Genomic DNA, 20,000 nt, shown 5'->3' on the forward strand with positions numbered 1-20,000 from the left:
CTGAGTGATGGGGAGAGGGAGGACCATCCTACCCACCCAGAGAGAGAGAAAGGACAGTTATGCTCTCTGGAACTCCCCATAACTGACAGATGGCTGTGGCATCACTGGGGATCAAACCTAAGACCTCCAGCTGATGGAGCAAACACATTTAGATGGCTGCGCAACTCAGAAGCCGTTTGTCAGACGTTTATTTGTCTATATTCTTACTTTGAAGATGTTTGAGAAGAAATGCTCATCAAAAATTTTGGGAAACTAACTTGATAATATGAATGAGTGTGAGTTTCCTCGCCTCGTCCCGTTTTCACCAGTAAGCTGCTAAGATCAAATCTTCTCCTTTCAGAACAGCCTGTAAAGCTGCGTTTTCTTCCCGTGTTGTGAGGTCAGGATCTCAGAATCAGCCCTCAACGCTTTCAGACGTTTAAACCACCTCTGAGCCAAAGAAGATGAGAACTGTCAGATTATTAATTAGGAAAAAGCTGCTCTTCATACTGAGGAAGACTGAGGTTCAGTGTGCCCAAAGCATTCGAGCAGAGCTGCTTTATCAGCACTCATGAAGAGTAACATCAGAAATCAAACATTAGTTTCAACCAAATCTGAATCCCTGAACCTCCCTAAAAATTACAAGCCCTAACTGACCTCTGCACTACCTGACCATCTTCACCCAGACCTCATTAAACAGAAGCAGTGAAGGATATCTTTCTTGGCCGTGTCTTCCACCCCCATTAGATCGTCTTTATCAGCCACATCCTCATACTAGAATAAATAAATAAATAAATAAATAAATAAATAATAACAATAATAATAATAATAATCATCATCATCATTTTAAATCAAATCAAATCAAACTGGTGTCACAAGGCATCTTCACATAATCAGTAATTAGTCAAAGACAAGAAATCAACATCATAAAAAGACATCAAAAATCTAAGACCCCCAGTGAGCAGGCAAAGACCACAGTGCAGGAGAACCTCCCTTGGAGCTGGAGGAGGAAACTTAGGAAGGAACCAAGACTCACAGTGGGGGCCCAACCCATCCTCCTCTGAACAGAACTATTTATTAATTATTGATTGAAAGTCACCAAACCATCTAAACGGTTTAACTGCTCTGATCATAATCATAATATAATAATCATGCTGTAGAATAACTTTAATTTAAGTTTTTAACATGTGCTTTAAATCATCTCCTCTCACTGTGGGGGTCGGTGGGTTTCAGGAGCCCTTTTTAAAGCACAGGGTTTTTTTTATTAGAAATGTCAGAAAAGAAACTGCAGGCCGATCAGTGTGTTTGGGGCAGGTGCCGACTGATCGCCCATCGTCTCTCAGTACAGAGCGCAGATACGGATCAAGCGTCCACACTAATCTTTCCAGACAGAACTCGGTAACGCCTAATTCTGCAGGAAATCCTGTTTCCTGTTTTCTCCTCAAGATGAAGTGTACTTTACTTTTTTTGAATCAACTCCATCTAAACTGCTGTGGAACGCCCTGCAGCAGCTGAGGGAGTCTGGGATTTACCGAGGTGAGTGATAGACTCTCGAGAGGGGGGATCTGGTTAGTGGTGTTAAGTCCTGACTCAGTCTGTTACCTTCATACATTCTACAAATATGTGATTTTCAGTTTGATACGGTGAGAACTGCCAGACATGTTATCAGCACTCCGTTATCAGGTTCTGCAGCAAGTGAGGGCAATATAGCCATCTAGTGGTTGAATGAGGAACTGTCGTGTAGAGCAGTAAATTTCGTGTTAAGCAGTAGACACTTGCAAAATATGGCTCAGATGATTGGAGCAGCTCTCAGGATCGAGAAAGTGATTGGCGGGTTGCGTATTTGGACCAAAAATTGGCCAATATCGATACATGATACTGAATGATCCTTCCATTCAAAGTATTGTGTGTCATATCTAGTTAAATCTGAATCAGAATCAGATTTCAGAATCAGATTTATTGGCCAAGTATGTTCATACACACAGAAGGAATTTGTTTCCGGCTGTTAGCGTCTCTCTAGTATTAACAATATACAGCTACTCTACATATAATTTACAGAGAACTCATATGAGAAAAGCGATGCTGGGCGTGTTCCTCACCTGCACTTTGAGCAGTCGGCTGCTGTAGGATTTGAAGTAGCTGTAGTAGATCTTACTCATGGTGTCCACATACTCGTCTCTGATTTCCTTAGCTACCGTCCTTTCATTGGCCAGGAGGAACTGGTAGAAGAACCTGCAGGTAACAGGAGAGTAAAGTGGAATGGTGTGATTTGTTAGAAAGCTTTACATTAGCCGTAATTCAATGTTAAACTACCACTTTTCACACCATCGTCTTCCCTTATAATTTAATACTGATATACTGGGTTCAACTCTGATTGGCTGTCCTGTACTCAGAAAGCTGTTCTGTCTAAAACACTCCTAATAACTTCAGTGTGAGTGGGCGGGGCTAAACTACTGAAGGCTGATTACTGAGATATATATATAACATATTTATAGGATGGTTTCTGTGACATCACAAATCTGGACTGGAGGATCTTTAAGGTTAAGGTGAATTTAAAGAATAACATTAAAGTAAGTGCTTTGAAGTACACACTGCAGAGTGGTCACAGGATGTACGTGTGTGTGTGTGTGTGTGTGTGTGTGTGTATGTGTGTGTGTGTTAATACCTGTACTTGAGGAGTGTGTTCTGGGGGATTTGGTAATTGGTCATGGGTTTTCTGAATGAATAGATCTTCTGCAGGATGAACTCGCGGATCTTACTGACAGCCTGACCATCAAACATATAAAACACACACTTATTTATCCCTATACAAATACAAAAATGATTAAATATTGTACAATTCTTGCAAATAATAATAAACTATATTTTAAAAACTGAGATGATTAAAATAGCGTATCATTAATATTTACCTGATATTCCAGTTAAACAGTTAAACCAGCTTACTAAACTTTATAATTTAGCTAAATATTAAATATCTGGTCTACAGAGTTTTATTATTTTACTGTTGTAATGAAATGATTAGTCAAAAAAACATAGTTAAATATAACAAATATATGATATTTATTATGGTAATTATTACTTATTATAAAACGTAAAAAGTAAGCATGTAAAACTGTTAATATCAGAGTCCACTAAGGCCTGCTGTGGTCACTCACCTTGATTTTGAGGCGGTCCACGATGTCCTGGATGTCAGCGCAGGCCAGAGTCTCTCTGAAGCTCAGCTCTTTAGCAAAGTTGATCTTATTATTGAGCTCATGCAGCTGCTCCAGAAACTCCTGCTCCGTTACTGGACTGTCCAGAATGACCCTACACACACACACACACACACACACACACACACACACACACACACACACACACACACACACACACACACACACACACACACACACACAGAGAGAGAGAGAGACAGTTAGACAGACAGGTGCACTCTTTAAATGCTGATCCTGCTATTCATTCATTCTGACACATAAGGTTCCAACTCCAGCCACTAGAGGTCACTGTAAGATACAGCTTAGAGCTTCTCTTCGTAAGGACACTCCCACCAAACCTCAGAATTCAGTGTTGTATGGCACTGAACGTGTCTTGGCTGATGGACTGTATTTGTGGGGTGGGGGACAGAGGCAGAACCTACGAGATCATGGTACTGGGGACCACCAGCTCGTCCACCAGCTGGCTGAGCTGACTGCGCACTGCCTGCCTGTTCTTCAGCCTCACGTTCATACTGACGGACTGCTGCTGCAGAGTCTGGATCTCACTGCTGATGGAGGACAGATCACTCTGGAACCCACTCAGCATCTCCTCCATCCTCTACAGAGAGAGAGAGAGAGAGAGAGAGAGAGAGAGAGAGAGAGAGAGAGAGACATTTCAGTTATAATGCCATTCACACCGAGCGAAAGTCCCCTGTGTAAATTAGAATGTAAAGTGTTTATTTCCTCAGTCATTTATTAAAGCTGCTTAAACATGGACTTTGCTTCTTCACATGCAGAACATGATCCAATAACAATAATAATCATAATAATGACAATAATGACAATAACAATAATGATAATAACGATAATAACAATAATAATGATAATAACGATAATAATGACAATAACGACAATAACAATAACAATAATAATGATAATAACGATAATAATGACAATAACGACAATAACAATAATGATAATAATGATAATAATGACAATAACAAAAATAATGATAATAATGATAATAATGACAATAAGGACAATAACAATAATAATGATAATAATGACAATAATGGCAATAAGGACAATAACAATAATAAGGACAATAATGACAATAAGGACAATAACAATAATAATGATAATAACAATAATAATGTAATCCTCACCTCCAGTATGGAGTCACAGGCAGTGATCTGGTTGTGCAGGGATGCGATGTTCTGGCTCTCTTTGATGTCTGGGTAGATTGTAGTCAAGGACGTCACTTTGAAATGACTGTCAATCAGATTTTACTGAATCTGCAGAAGAGCCGAGCACCTGGGTTTTAGAGTTAGACTTGAGGACAGAGGCTTTAGGCCGTTTAACGACAGTCCAGCTCACTCAGTCTCACCTCTCAGCAGACCGACAGCCTTGAATTTCTGCCAAACTATTGATTTAATTAAAATATTGAATTAAATATTTACTATATTCTGGTGAAAAACATTTACACTTAGTCTAGGAATGAGAGTGATGGCTGTTGACTTTACACTGCCCATCTCACCACTGCCAGATCAGGGTGTAATTAATTAACGGACAGCTGTTGTATTAAAGAGGCCCTAGAAAGATAAACTGTATTTATTTTGGTATAATTTAATAATCTCTCGATCAGCCACACACCATGCCGGGAGGACAGTAATACTATCCTGTAAGACTTGTAATTACAGTCTGGGGATGATCACAAATTACAGTACAAATACAGTAGTACAGCAAAAAGCAAAACAGTGCTAGGCTAAGCTAGGCTAGGCTAGGCTACGCTATGCTACATGGCTTTAGTGTTCAATCTCGGTGCCGTAAACCAGCCAATCAGAGCAGAGCTCATCATCTTTCAAACACAGATGAAAATCAGCTGTCAGTTTCATTCTGCGGTAAAATAACAGGGTGGTAAAATCACAGACTATTTACACATCAAACACCAACTTAAAAGAAATCCCTAAATGCTTTATTCTAGAGCATCTGAGCTACATCTGATCTATAAGGAGTTGAATTTGGGGTGTGGAAGTTAAGATACAGTCTTTGATGGAGGCCTGCTCGATGCGCTGTAGCTCCGCCTCCACTTGTTTGGAGTACTGTCTCAGATCAACCCCCTGTAACAGTGGAGTGGAGACGGGTTCAGGAAGTGACACGCTGATTCCATAATCACAATAATACACTATAATAACTCAGAGATCTCACCGTTTTCAGAGCCTCCTTCACCAGCTCGTCCTCCAGGTTGGCCTGAATATGGACTGATGAGCAGAGACACATTCATCACATCAACATGAACAGAGAGGGGGGTTAACTTCTGAGAGGATTTACGTGAACAAAGATCAAAGCTAATCAAAGCAAATCAAAGCAAATTAAATCAAATCTGGAGGGAAACGCTCAGGTGCAGCATCCCTCAAAGTAAAGTAAATAAACATATTTACAAATCAGAAATACTGAATATTTACACATTACCTTATACACACACGCACTGTGCACTATTTACACACTGTATGCACGCACACTATACGTACAAACTAATCACATACACTGTACACAAACTATATGCATGCACACGCTATACACATACACACTGCATGCACTATATGCACACACACACTATGTGCACACACTATATGCATACACTATATACATACATTATACACACTATGCACACACACTACATGCATACACTATATACATACATTATACACACACTATGCACACACACTACATGCATACACTATATACATACACTATATACATACATTATACACACACTATGCACACACACTATATGCATACACTATATACATACATTATACACACTATGCACACACACTATATGCATACACTATATACATACATTATACACACTATGCACACACACTACATGCATACACTATATACATACATTATACACACACACTACATGCATACACTATATACATACATTATACACACTATGCACACACACTACATGCATACACTATGTACATACATTATACACACACTATGCACACACACTATATGCATATGTTTCATCTGTTTGTGAGGAAAAACAGTGAGACTTGCAGTCCCTGAACAGACCTTGGCAGTGGGTTGTATATTTTGTATATTTTATATCAATATTAATTTCTATTTATTATTTATACTATTTTTATTATTATTATCATCTGTTTTACTTTCTATTTTAAATAAATGTAATTGTTTATTAATTTGTGGGCACAGGTGTAGGCTGCGGTTGAACTGCTCGTATACGTCATACAGAAGAACACGCGTGTCCACTTACTGTCCACCTCATCCAGGATGAACTCGTCTGTGGTTATATCCAGATCCCCCAGGTTCAGCGCAGGAACCAGGTCAGCGTCCGGCTTCTGAGAGGGACAGAATAATCAGACTGTCAGACTGACTGAACTTTGTCTTTTGGAAATCAGGTAATCTTACACTGGATTCGCTATACACAGCAACAGATGAGACAAACAAATAAGACAATATTTAAATATTTTATCGTATCGTGATCGACCTGAACATCGTCAGTGATTAAAGAGCACTGATTGGCTGCGTGTTTGATTACAGAGTGTGCTCAGTCTTATTTCACTGAATGGAGTGAAGCATATTTGAGTAAAAATTGGAAAGTATTTGGACAGCAGGGTTTTTTTTATTTATTATTATTTAACGCTGTTGGTGCATTTCGTCTACGTGACAAAATATTGCAATAAATATCATATATCGTAAAATATGTCTTCAAATATCATGATATGATTTCTTATATGTATATATATATATCACCCAGCTCTATTTACCACCTTAATACACCAGTACAGGAGATACAGCACATCACCAAATACCAGTAAGTGGTCAAATAGGACCATTAATCCGTTCATTAAGCTTCACTACAGCTGATCTATCAGTAGAGCAGAGGAATGCAATATTAATACTCTAAATATTCTCATTTTAATGTTTTAATCTGAAGACTTTTAATATGGCGTGTTTACACAGCAGACAGACAGCTGGGCTACTGAGGCGGATAGGACACCAACATCCAATAAATAAAACCTAAAAAAACAGCATAATCACATTAATATCACATTAATATCACATTAGTCCAGAGCAGCACATTAAAGCCCTGCGTGATGTTATTAAAGCTCAGCTGAGCGCGAGCGGCTACAGCACCATCAGCTGCCCGCCCGCGAGCCGCGGACCTCCTCCACACAGCGGCTCCGACCCGAACCCTCCCTGTAAATACACCCAGCACGAGCTTCACCTCGTCCTGCAGATAAGCCATGGCGGTGGTCCCGGACCCCCCAGCTGTGTTTAGACCAGCCGCAGCCTCGCCGGGGATCAGCTCTTCCGCCATTGCGACGCAGAGACTCCGAAAAACTACAATTACCACAAATACTACAACTCACAACTCCGTCACCATTCCTCTCCGGACGGAAACATAGACCACAGTCCGCGTTCCGGAATTTATCATAAAGTTTAGGACAATGTCTATGTTGGATATTCATATTTGTATTTATTTATAACAAATCCATATTAATGTATGTGTAGGGAGCTTTAGTCATGCTAAATGTGAATCAATTAATAATAATTTATAATCATTTTATGTATGATATTTTAAATCATTATTTAGTAGTACACTGCGATTTATCATCAAAACCTATTTATATACTTATATTTATATTCAGATCTCTGATATGTATATATATTTATATATATTATCGTTTTTATTGTAACAATGATACTTAGGGAATTACAAAAAAATGTTATAGTGATTATAGATAATAGCAGTGCTGTCACATAACAGAATAACACGGATTAGCACTATTTTATTACAAATATTATATATGTAAATATTATATTTACTATGGATCTGATTTTATTAGTAATTAGCTAACTCTTTTGTCATTTTAGTATATGTCAGTGTTATATTAACCATATATGTATGTATCAGAACTCCCTTATTAACATAATTAACACATTTATTATTGCGATTATTTCTAAATTGTTAGTTGTTTATTGTATTATTGTTACTTTTATTATACATATATTATTCATGTTCAAATATTTTTCATGTTACATATTAAATATTCATGAACATTTCAGCATTAATACTTGTGGATTTCTCTTAACATATCTTGTTAACATTATCACCATTATTATTACTATCATTAGTGCATTTTAAATGATTGATTACTATATAGTAGAGCATGTTGTTAACATTTATTTCATTTAATTATTTCAGTATTATGTATTCACTTTATTTTTAATATTAACCAAAGCGTTCACTACATGTATTGATGACTTTTATTACCACAGCGGCCGCCATAATTAGTTCAATGTGCTTCTTTATTTATTATTTATTAGATCACTCTTATTAATACCTGTATATCAGATCACATTGATTATTAATCATCATATTAAAATGATCAGCTCCAGAATCGAAGGACTTTTATTAAGGGTTGACTGAGTCGCTTCCTGCAGAAATCTCGCTGAAGTTCTCGCGGGATCTCGAGTCCGTCCTTTTTCCGCGGATCCAGCACCAAGATGGTGAGTGTGAGAGCGACTCTCCTAATATTCCCCCAAATCTTCAAACATCGGCTTCTGCGCTCTTCACACACTATCACGAGAGGCACTAATGTTCGGTAGAGAGTGTATTAAAGCAGTTCGGAGGGGTATTTAGGGTGAGGAGACGCGGTTTGAGAAGATAGGAGGGCACGGTTAGCCCATGGCTAGTGGAGCGATGGCTCTCATTAGTCCAGGGTTCGGGGAGCTGGAGATACTGGACCTGTGTGAGCGCCTAGGATTACATCTGTGGTCTGGCTCTGTTTTATAACGTGTATTTGTGTGTTATTTGGGTATAAACGATAAACTAACTGGTGGGAAGCTCCAGCTCCTGCAGAGCGGCTGTCAGGCTTGGTGGAGGAGGAGGTGGAGGTGGTGGTGGAGGTTCTCCAGCTACGTTAATAAGCCTGTGTTGGAGAACCTGATCTGCTGTAGAGTTTATAAAGGGTCAGAACAGTGAAATGAGAAGCAGCTGGACATTTAGGAATCTGCTGGTATCTCCCAAGTCAGTGGTTCTCTGGAGAACCCTCAGTTCTGCACCCTGGGCTCTTCCCTTGCTGTAGCACTGTCCTCAGATCAGGAAGGGCTGGTTAATGAGCTTGATCAGGTGTATTGGAAGCAGGGTACACACCAAAGTATGGATCCTCCAGGATCAGACCTGAGAACCACTGTTCTGAGTCCCAGGTTCCATCTTCTACACCAATAATAGTCCAAACTGGTCTTAAAAAAGCTTAATTCCAACAAAATCACCTTCATCAGTCCACTGGACTGGTCTTCAGGATGCGTCAGACTTGATTAGATGTTCCTTTGGTTGGATTTGTGGTGAGGATGCAGGAGAGGGTTCGGTCTGATGGCTCAGGTTCATGTAGGGCAGGCCTGGTCAATCCTGGTCCTGGAGATCTTCCACCCTGAATCTAACACACCTGATCCAGATGATGAAGACCTTCAGGAGCAACTGAACATCTCTGAGTCAGCTGTGTTGGATCTGAACTCTTCAGGGTGGTAGATCTCCAGGACTGAGCAGCCCTGATGATGTAGGTCGTAGACATTTCCCTTAGAGTTGGTTGACGACCTGGTAAAAAGCTGTATTGAGGTACTTGAAGGCCTTCATGGCTCCGCTGTAGAAGATGCTGAATGGTTGCTCATTATCGTTTGTGTTTCTCTCTGTTTCCTCTTTCAGTCTCTCGTGATCCCAGAGAAGTTCCAGCACATTCTTCGTGTTCTCAACACGAACATCGATGGTAGGAGGAAGATCGCCTTCGCCATCACCGCCATCAAGGTCAGTGGGAGCAGTTGTTGATCATTGAGCAGACTGGTCCTGTGAAGTTGGGTCTCGGCACAGTTTGGTGACTCTTCTATTGGGACGAGCCCAGTTTGAATATTTAGGAGGAACCAGCGACTCGGCTTAAGGCAGAAAGTGTTCAGTTTCATTGAAGGTCTTTAGCAGAGAGCTTCACTGTTCGCTCAGAAAAACAAAATACCCTCGTAGTTTACATCAGTTAGAATCCAGAAGATCCTCTAATCTGAGACTCTACTAAATACAGAGGTCAGTCTGGAGACCTCCACGCTCTACACTCTTCACCTGAGTACTCTCAGAAGAGGAGGGTCTTCAGTCTGGGTTTGAGGACAGTGAGTGTTGGACTCTGCTGTTCGGACACCCAGGGGAAGTTCGTTCTACCACTTCGGTGCAGGACAGTAAAAAGTCTGGACGCTCGTCTTCCGTGGATCTTAAAGGATGGCGGGTCGAGCCGAGCCGTACTTGAAGCTGGAAGGGCTCTGATTTCAGATGCAGTCAGACAACCGAGACACATTTGAGATCTACTACTTGAGTTTACGGCAGATGTTCTGCTAATGTTGGTAATTGGGAACGTCACCAGTCTGGTTGTCTTGACTGTGCCTGGGGTCAGTGGTCAGTGAACTGAAGATGGAGCAGAAGCTTGATTTCAGTGCTTGGAGTTTATAGACGAGACCAAAACGTCCGTGAGCAGAGTTACTGTACATGTAGGACAGGGCTGATGAGGCAGGACGTCTCGGATGGAACTGGGAAGGACGCGTCTCTACATGCCAGGGTTTGCCCCTCGTCCTAAGAGGACCTGTAGGAGGACAACAAGCACCAGAGACCATGACTATGGAGTAGGGCTGGTCAGTATAGTAGAAGTATAGTTATTTATAGACGTTTGATGATGCACCAGTGGTCCCATACTGAGACCAGCAGGTTTTGTTCCATATCTGCTGCATTTCATCCAATTAAACAGGACTAATTACACTTTGTACTGAACTGTGCAGTTCATCCGTTTTCATTAAGCACTGATTATCTCCTCAATATGCTTAGAAAATTATATTGTGTATTAAGATGCATATTTATTGCCCAACCTTCTGTGGTGTTTGAGCTGGAGAGTCTCTAAACTGTCCTGGACCCTCCAGGACCGACGCTGGACCCTCTTGTATATGATCATGTCTTTTCTGGTGGTTGTCTGCAAATGTTAACATCTGAACATGTGATTCTCAGGGTGTTGGTAGACGATATGCCCATGTCGTCCTGAGGAAGGCAGACATCGACCTCAACAAGAGGGCTGGAGAGCTCACTGAGGATGAGGTACGGCACTCAGCTTTATTCAGACTCTTCTGTTACTGTGAAAATTCAACATTTTAGGCTGAACGGAGTCAGAAGCACATGTTGGACTGAATGCGGTCTGTTCAGACAGCCTTAGTTATGTGAACTGCCCTCATTTACAGGACGGGGCAGAAGGGTTTCATCTGGAGTCCTCTGTAGTGCTTTGTTTTGTATAGCTCACTTTCAGAGTTATTTTAGTAAATGTGAAGCCGAACCCGAAATCTGAGTGATGGTGCATGATCACAAACCCGGTCCAGTGCACCAGTTCACTGTGTTTATTTGGGTAGCATGCTGAAGTAACAGAACCTGTCCAGAAGACTACTTGGTGGTAAAGGATGAAGCAGACGCCATACAGTGTCAACTTGACCACTGAATTATTAGCAGTAGTAAATGGTCACACGATTGCCCTGAAATTGCTGTTTCTGACCGTTTTAATCTAAAATACTGGTTAATTATAAAGACTGCTGTGCTCTCTCTGCTTCCCATTAATAAAGAAATGACTCCTGGCTTTGCAGCTCATGTTACTATAATAAATTAATTGGTTTCAGTGTTTTGAAATTTTATTGATTTTTGGTTTTCTTGTCCTTCCAGGTTGAGAGGGTCGTGACTATTATGCAGAATCCTCGCCAGTACAAAATCCCCGACTGGTTCCTGAACAGGCAGAAGGACATTAAAGATGGCAAATACAGCCAGGTACGACCGCCCTGCTGCCTTTAAAAACATGATTCCAGACCCTAAAACTTGAGTAACGGTCTTTCTGGCCATTCATTGGGTTTGGTACCAATCTGGAGCCCAAGTTTTCCTACTTTTCTCAACTTCCATTTCCACCTTTGGCAGTTTAATGGCTTGTCAGTTAATTGGCTGTTCTGTTAATTTCTAGTTGTGCCCAGTACATACACACCTGTGTTCCCCAGAAGTTTTCTGATTTAGTGATGTTTGCTAGTATTGAACTACAGTAGGAAATCACCTGAAATATACGGGGCAGCATTGGATTGCTGTTAATGGGGTCTTTACAATTAAATGACCGTTTGACCCCTATTTAAGTGATGCTACTATGAGAGACGGACACCTTAATGTAAGCGCTGCCAAGGACGAGTTTTTAGGGCTGCTTAAAAAGGCAGGAACAGCACAGCTCCACTTTTCCACTGATTCAGGTTCATTACTTTAGCTGATATTAAATTCAGGCATTTCTATTTCTTCAACAGCAGCTTGCATGCTGGTATCATCCACGGTGCTCATGGTGTATGTGTGTGTTGTAGGTCCTGGCCAACGGTCTGGATAACAAACTGAGAGAAGATTTGGAGAGGCTGAAGAAGATCAGGGCCCACCGTGGTCTCAGGCACTTCTGGGGGTGAGCAGCGCACTCTTATTCTCTTTCAGATCTTCTGTGAAGATGCACAACTCATATCAGACTCCTATCAGATCAGTATTAGACTGATGTGTGGACTGAGCTCCAGAAGAGCAGAGTGTTGAGTGTTATTGAGTTTGCCAGCACCTGCCATCAGTCATTCCATGTGACTTGGTATGGCTCCAAAATTAGAGCTCTGAGCAGTAAAACGCTGCAGAATAAGGGTTGAATTAGATGTGCTTTAGCAGAAAAACCCTAAACTGTCCCATATGTGGAATTTAAAAGCAAGGTTTATCAGCTGGCTAGCTAACTGTAGCCTAAAATGTCTGGTCAGTAGAAATGTGGCAGATTATGGATGGCCTTTAATAATAATAAATATATATATATTTTTGAAGAGATGTTGCTTTATGAAATGACCATCTGGACGGGAGTTTCAAGAGTTGCTCTTGAGTTAAATCTGCAGCAGCTATCTGCTCCTGATTGAGCCTAAATCTGTAGAAATGCGTGTAGAGCTCTAGATGAGTTTAAATATTTATATACATTTCATTGGGTCACTACTGGAGAGGGATGTTTACAGTATATTCTGTAATTGAATGTCCTGATATAAGCCAAACACTAAACCAGTTCTGTGATTTTATTTTTAGATTATTTTTATTATTACTATTATTTATTTTCTTTGTTCTGACATTATTTATCTTTCTTTTCCAGTCTGCGTGTGCGTGGTCAGCACACTAAGACCACTGGCCGTCGTGGACGTACCGTCGGTGTGTCCAAGAAGAAGTAAATGTTCCCGTGGTGTCAATAAAATCACTGTTCATAAACCAAAGTCTCAGCCTTGTTCTGTCCTCGTTTGCGTCGAGACCATCCATATTTTCCCCTTTTCAAATACCAGATACTAATTTACCCAGGCTACTAGATGGGGACCTGTAGGAATCTGAACCCTGATATTTACACCAGCCCACTGTTTGTGTGCGTTGGTAAAGATGGAGTTCTTGCTTCCAAATAAAACGATTGTAGAGAGTAGAATAGCAAGCAGAAGTGCACTGAGCTTAAAATGACAAATAGGGCTGTGTTGCAGCAGTTTAAGGGTCCGGTTCACACCTGTATAAAGGTGCTGCGCTTCAGTCAGGGCTTTACTGAGGTTTACACACTATAAATTGGTCATTTTTGTAGAAGCAGATTTCCAGCTATGAGGAGCATCGTCTGCAGAAATCTCCTAAGGTCTCTTAAACATCCACAGGCTGTAAATTTAAACACTGGATTTTACTGCCCTTAGAGATGATCACTTTGAGCTGAAATGGTTATGAGGATTTATAAAAATGAATCCTGTGGTCCTAAAATCACAATCTGTTATGTCTGTAAATCCTAAAGCCTTCAATCAGGAGTTACAGTGTTTAACCAGGTTAGTTCAGTGATCTTTTTCTGGGATGCATCGTCAACGTTCGGTCTGCTCCTTAGTGAAAACACTGAGGACCAGAATATGATCTGAGAAAAGGTTCTAGCTCAGGGATGGAGTTCTTCTCAAACACACCTGATCCAACTCACCTGTTAATCTCCAGGTTTAGTGGGCCGGCAGTAGGCCTACAGCAGAGGAATCAGCCAACTGTGCTGGACAATAAGGACATAACACTACACCAGACACCCTGATCGATTCCACCTGAAAAACAAACCTCAGAAAGATCAGTGATGGAATCCAAAAGCTGCTCATCACTGCAGAAGCTCCCATCAGTAGATATGAGCCGCCTGAATCTGAACAGCTGGGAATTCCATCATTATTAGCGTTTAGAGGAGCGTTTAAGGAGCCGTGGTTTACAATTCTTCCTTTCCATTATTCTTCATCACCCCCAAAAATGCATTAATCTCAAAATCAATCCACGTCTTGATTTCCCCCTTCCACTTCTCAGAATAACGCAGAATGAGTCGTGAGTCTTGTGTGGATCTTTTAATGTAAAACAAACAAAAACCTGTTATATTGAAACTTTTCTCATCACTCATATAAACCTTAAACCCGTTCATTTTCAAAGCAATTTTATATATAAATACATCATCAGTAAGAATCTAATAAATGCTACAAAATTTGTACAACAGCAACAGGACAGGAAGGTGTAGTATTTACCCAGGTGGAGGGGAACAGGCCGTGATCTGACCAGGTGAGGAGATGCACAGTAGGGGTGGGAGTAATTGGGTTTAATGGTAAACTGTAATCTACTGTAAAACCCTGTGATCATTACATCAAAGGTTCATAATTTTAATAAACACATAAAATTACGGTCTTTGAAATGTGATCTTTGGAGAGTCCAAGAGAGCATGCCTGGCTCGGTCAGGGTGGGTAGGACAGCCTTGCTGGTCAGTATTGATAACCTGTGGTTTGATCGGTTTCTCAGATAATCAAACCTGCAGAGGATCCAGAGATCTTCAGGGGAAACTGTACTCAGGACTAGGTGTATGTGGTTGGCACATGTTTGAACACAGGGTGAGACAGAGGAGGTGTTCATTATTAGAGAGAAATCCAGCGCACAGCGTCTTAAAAATAAAGGTGCTGCACCTTTAACTAGTGTTTCATTGCTAAACTTTTACTCATTTAAAATCAATTAAAATTAATATTAGAATTCACACAAACAAGTCTGAAGATCGGTCCTCTAGGGCTGGGCAATATGATGATATTTTATTGCATTGTGATTATAAGTTTTATCATGATACACAATATGCTTTTCTAGCCCTATCCAGGACACCGTCTGGGCTTAAAGAGCCCTGATCAGCTGCACGCTTGATTTCAGACAGTGTAATTAATGCAGATTTTGATTGATTAATATATTCGAGCAGTACTGTTTAGGAATCTGTGGCCACTGATGCATTTTGTCTGCAGTGATGTATACTGTTAATATCACATATCTCCAAAATGTCTTTATATATATATATATGATTTATATTTATCATGTCTTTATGTATATCATAATATAATATTTTTTGGCCATATCGCCCAGCCCTATAGTCATTATTCCCATTTCTGGTAAAACAGTTATAATGTTTGTATAAGATTTAAGGTGTAGAGAACCTGTACAGGTTCCTTTAAACTGGTCCTCCTGTAAAGATCTTTTACCAGTATGATTCTTAATGGAACCAAAAGTGGTTCTTCTATTGAATCGCTCAAAAGAACCCTTTGTAGCTCCCTTATTTTTTATGTTGAACCAGATATGGTAATGATGACCAGACTGCAGAAGGTGCTGATTGGCTGTTCCTTGCTTTCCATTATTGATCTTGTTTAAGTTCAATATTAAACTCTTATTAATGAAACACTGGAAATTATGGATTCAGGATGGGTGACTGGTTTTTAACAATTATTTAGTATTTTTAATCATTACAATGGCAGTAGTGTCCCATCCCTACTAAACATGTTCCTCAACTGAATTCCCTGATGTTCTTGTGGATCTCATCAGAAGGAGAAGTGGTGGATGTGGTTCTGTGTCCAAACAAGCCAACATGAGGTGATTAATAACGTTCAGTGATTATTTAAAGTAGTCTTCAGACTCTCTGGGTTTGTGTGTAGATGCTGTATATAAAGTATCTGTGTTCATCTGTGGGTGCATTATTTCACAAAGCAGGACAGTCTGAGACCAGACTGAGGACTATAATGGACACTAGATAGGCTTAACCTTGTGCTTAAAGGAGAATTCCACCCATGAATTCTTAGAGCTGGAGTTCTACAGTGGAGGTGAAGGGAAGCAGACGTCTGAAGCTCTAATAATAAAAGCTCCTCACAGAAAGTTCTTCACCTAATGGTGATGAAGACGCTGCCTGATGCCTGAGACACGGTTCTACCAGAGTTCTGAGAAGAGTTCGGCTCTAGAACCTGCTTTTAAAATCAGATCATTAAAATGGTGGAGGGATACATGCTGCAGGGTGTAGTGCAGCTACAGAAAGTAGTCCCTAAAGAAAACTGCATTAGTTCAGATTCTCTATTCACTATTTTACCTTCATCATCATCATCATCATCATCATCATTCCATATAAAACTCAGAAGACTCGTGTAGTAGCTTCACTGGTGGGTTTGGATAGGAGATAAATTATGGGCTGTATCTGTGTTGTAGTCATGGCGACCGACGCCTGCCTCCATTCAGGAATTCTTGGAAAATCAGTTTTTGCAGTAATTTCCCTGTAATTTGTTATAACGTGTGATGTTATCCGTTTTAAACGGTTTAACCATTTTCTTTAAATATGTCATATTTGTAATAACTAAAATGTGATTCTATTGCGTAAATCTTTTAAAAGCATTAATTTATGTGATTATTTTTCATAAAATAAAAGAGTACAAACCTGCTATTAAGATTAGAAAGTCCTGCTTTGTGAAATTAGAAACCCCCTAAAACTGAAAGAAACCCCTTCACCACTCCAGTCTAGAGGTCCAACAGTCTCTCAGCAAATGCTAACATGCTATTGCTGTGAGCGGATCAGACAGATCAGAGCTGGGTCAGATCAGAGTGTGTTGTGCTGGCTTCACAGCTGTGAGGGTCCCGTCGGGGGTGTCTTCTGAGGCTCCTCCTCCTGCTGCTGCTGCTGCTCTTTGGTGGGAGCGTAGTAAAGCTCCAGAGGTTTGCTCACCTTCCAGTACTTCTCGTTCACCAGCTCCAGCGTCAGAGAGCCGTTCAGCGTCTGTCAGACCAGAGAAGACCGTTAGAAACACGGTATGGTCTCGTAAGTATTCTAGTACCAACAGCCCGACTGATACAGAGTAAATAAAGGGCCTGTTTCACCCCTACTGCCCCCACCTTTTGTTTTTGTGATTGCACAAACTGCAAATGTTTGGGTGGAGCTTTATATATTGCATATGTTTATTAATTTATTTATTAATATTTAAACAGATAAACCACCATTTGTATTTATTTTCTAAATTTAACAAAAAAAAAGCATTTATCTTTTGGAGGTTATGAGAACGCTCTTCATAATATTTTTATAAATATCTTATTTTGCTCAGGAAACACATTACTTAATATTATAACTTAATATAAAATTAATTAATTATTAAATATAATTAATACGTAATATAAAAAAGCTACAGAAACTCCACTTCTCTGCCTGATCAGGAGCAAGGGGGGATCAGAGACAGAATTTTTGTTGTTCTTGATTTTAAGCTTTTTTCCTGGTTTAAATGAGGCTTTGAGTTTTTAAGACCTGATGTTTTATCACAGCGATAAAATCTGTTCCAAGAAGTTTTCCAGCTTGCCGCTGTATTTAGGTCTGTTTTGGCTGTTATGCTGCATCTGGATGAATTTGATATCAAACTCTGTGAGGCATTAGTGCCCCCTGCTGGTCTGGAATGATCATGTGATCGTTTTAGACCGATTTTATGCACTACTAGTCCAACACAAACTTTTACAGTAATAACTACACATTTTAATAGCACACACTATCTTACTGGTTATAAAGGGCACTCATCTCTTAGTCTTACACTATAGTGTTCTGTGTGTGTGTGTGTGTGTGTGTGTGTGTGTGTACTCACAGAGAACTGTCCTCCAGCGGTGGTGATGTAGATGGTGTACTGTTTCTCGCTGACGTTCTGCAGGCTGCTCCCTCCGCCCTCCTCCCTCATTCCCGTCTCTCCCTCCGCTGGCCGGTCTGTGTGTGAGTGTGTGTCCTGCTGCTGCTCCTCCAGAGCGATCCGCAGGGCCAAGTACTTGGACAGGTGGTCCACTGTAGCGTTTGCTGTGGTCTTCACATACCTGAAGAACAGGTAGAACAGAAGAGCTTATTTATTAAAGCTGGAAAACAACTAAACTGAACCTCTGACCTCAAAATGATTCAGTCTGATTCAGTTCTTTAGGAAATGATTCAGTGAATCACAATCTTAAATTTAAACAGACCTGGTCTGGCTGTAGTGCTCTGTGTTGGCCAGTAGGGGGTGTGGGTGGAACACCAGCTCTATCTCGGAGGTGGAGCTCTGGTTCGGGGGTCTGTGGCTCTCCCCTTCAGCCTCTGATTCGTCGGACCCTCGCTGCCTCTTACTGCGGCTGGGCCCGGCCTCTGGGGCTTGGCTGGAGGGGGCGGAGTTCATGTGGGAGGGGGCGGAGTCGTGGGAGACATGTGAGCGAGAGTCAGCGTTGTCCTCTCCGCCGCTGAAGGTGGTGTTATCACTCTCCTGCTGGGGTTTCCGCACTCGCTGAGGCCTGAACACACAGAAACGACCTCAAATGTAGCCAACAAGCTAATGAAGCCTTAGGTGCACCAGCATGGTGTTAGCATGGTGCTAACGGCAGGCCTAAATTGTGACACACTCGCCTCACATCGTGTTGAGCATCTCAATTATGGAATTTCCGACCTGACCCTGTGTGTGTGTGTGTGTGTGTGTATGATGGTGTGTATGTACTTGTGTAAGGCCTGCATGCGGAGCCCCTCCTCGATGCTGGAGCTCAGGGCGGTTTTGTTGTGTAGGCGACTGAGCTGCTCCAGGACTCGATCCTGGTGAGCCTCGTACTCGTCCCGACTCGGGTAGATCTTGGATATCAGGGCGTCGAAGTTCGGGTCCCTCCGCAGAGAGCGCTTAGACACCAGCTTCTTCCTACAGGTGGGACACTCCTTATTACTGAAGAGAGAGAGAGAGAGAGAGAGAGAGAGAGAGAGAGAGAGAGAGAACAGCACTATGGAGGTTTGGTGGTGGAGCTGCAGGAGGAGAACCTCTCTCCATAACTGCTGCTGTGTAACGCTGCAGAACCCATAGAGTCATACTAGTGTAAGATCCTGTAGTATTACTCTACCACCTCAGCCCACATGCCCACAGCTTGTCCAGAAATGCATGAGTACAGCTGTCCATGAAGGGGTGCTTATGTTGTTATTGCAGTGGTGTAAACGTGAATTACACTCCCCATCTGTAGGGGGACCTCATGAGCAAAAATGACTAATTCCTGGACATCGCTGATACAACCAGAGACGTTATAAATGAGCCGACAAGCTTACCCTGATCTGAGCGCGGTGACGATACACTCGGAGCAGAAGCGGTGGAGGCACTCTTTGGTGGTCATGGTGTTCTTCAGCATGTCCAGACAGATGGGACACATCAGCTCGCTGTGGAGGCTCCGGGGGGACACGGCAATCTCTGTGCTGTCCACGATCGCCTCCTGTAGGAGCAGGAGGACAAAACATGCTCACTTTCACTCACAGTAAACCCAAAAGTATCTGGACAGACCGTCTAATGGGACCGTCTAAAGCACTGACCAACAGAAGCAATAGACCAAGAGCACATGAGGTCACCTAAGGTCACAGTGCCCACTGGTGGACCACTAACCACAACCTGTGGAGCTGCCATGTCCAA

The 20,000-nt window shown here is 41.3% G+C and overlaps 3 protein-coding genes across 3 annotated transcripts in view; 1 reads left to right on the plus strand and 2 right to left on the minus strand.

The window, feature by feature from the left end:
- The window catches only part of vps52 (VPS52 subunit of GARP complex), a 17,002-nt gene extending 9,464 nt beyond the window's left edge, over positions 1-7,538 (minus strand). The window contains exons 1-10 of the mRNA XM_072673299.1: positions 7,435-7,538; positions 6,460-6,544; positions 5,379-5,431; positions 5,215-5,290; positions 4,337-4,404; positions 3,614-3,789; positions 3,135-3,285; positions 2,645-2,745; positions 2,079-2,211; positions 696-753 (exon numbers count right to left, since the gene is read on the minus strand). Coding sequence (XP_072529400.1) covers positions 696-753; positions 2,079-2,211; positions 2,645-2,745; positions 3,135-3,285; positions 3,614-3,789; positions 4,337-4,404; positions 5,215-5,290; positions 5,379-5,431; positions 6,460-6,544; positions 7,435-7,527 — 994 coding nt within the window. The 5' untranslated portion in view covers positions 7,528-7,538. The remainder of the gene's footprint in view (positions 1-695; positions 754-2,078; positions 2,212-2,644; positions 2,746-3,134; positions 3,286-3,613; positions 3,790-4,336; positions 4,405-5,214; positions 5,291-5,378; positions 5,432-6,459; positions 6,545-7,434) is intronic.
- A 1,115-nt stretch (positions 7,539-8,653) lies between these two features.
- rps18 (ribosomal protein S18) lies at positions 8,654-13,523 on the plus strand. The gene is made up of 6 exons (XM_072673330.1): positions 8,654-8,720; positions 9,916-10,014; positions 11,245-11,331; positions 11,941-12,042; positions 12,609-12,700; positions 13,406-13,523. The coding sequence occupies exons 1-6, from the start codon at positions 8,718-8,720 to the stop codon at positions 13,479-13,481; spliced, it is 459 nt and encodes a 152-aa protein (XP_072529431.1). The 5' UTR covers positions 8,654-8,717; the 3' UTR covers positions 13,482-13,523.
- A 1,112-nt stretch (positions 13,524-14,635) lies between these two features.
- The window catches only part of LOC140549567 (E3 ubiquitin-protein ligase RING2-A-like), a 7,432-nt gene continuing 2,067 nt past the window's right edge, over positions 14,636-20,000 (minus strand). The window contains exons 4-8 of the mRNA XM_072673313.1: positions 19,646-19,806; positions 19,059-19,274; positions 18,556-18,858; positions 18,195-18,414; positions 14,636-17,347 (exon numbers count right to left, since the gene is read on the minus strand). Coding sequence (XP_072529414.1) covers positions 17,192-17,347; positions 18,195-18,414; positions 18,556-18,858; positions 19,059-19,274; positions 19,646-19,806 — 1,056 coding nt within the window. The 3' untranslated portion in view covers positions 14,636-17,191. The remainder of the gene's footprint in view (positions 17,348-18,194; positions 18,415-18,555; positions 18,859-19,058; positions 19,275-19,645; positions 19,807-20,000) is intronic.

This window comes from Salminus brasiliensis, chromosome 2 (genome assembly GCF_030463535.1).
Source record: "Salminus brasiliensis chromosome 2, fSalBra1.hap2, whole genome shotgun sequence".
Classification (NCBI taxonomy): domain Eukaryota; kingdom Metazoa; phylum Chordata; class Actinopteri; order Characiformes; family Bryconidae; genus Salminus; species Salminus brasiliensis.

Bases quoted from the DNA above. Each gene is read 5' to 3' on its own strand.
- rps18 (XM_072673330.1), top strand. The intron at 10,015-11,244 runs GTCAGTGGGAGC...TGTGATTCTCAG, and splicing joins TCGCCATCACCGCCATCAAG to GGTGTTGGTAGACGATATGC. The intron at 11,332-11,940 runs GTACGGCACTCA...TTGTCCTTCCAG, and splicing joins GAGAGCTCACTGAGGATGAG to GTTGAGAGGGTCGTGACTAT.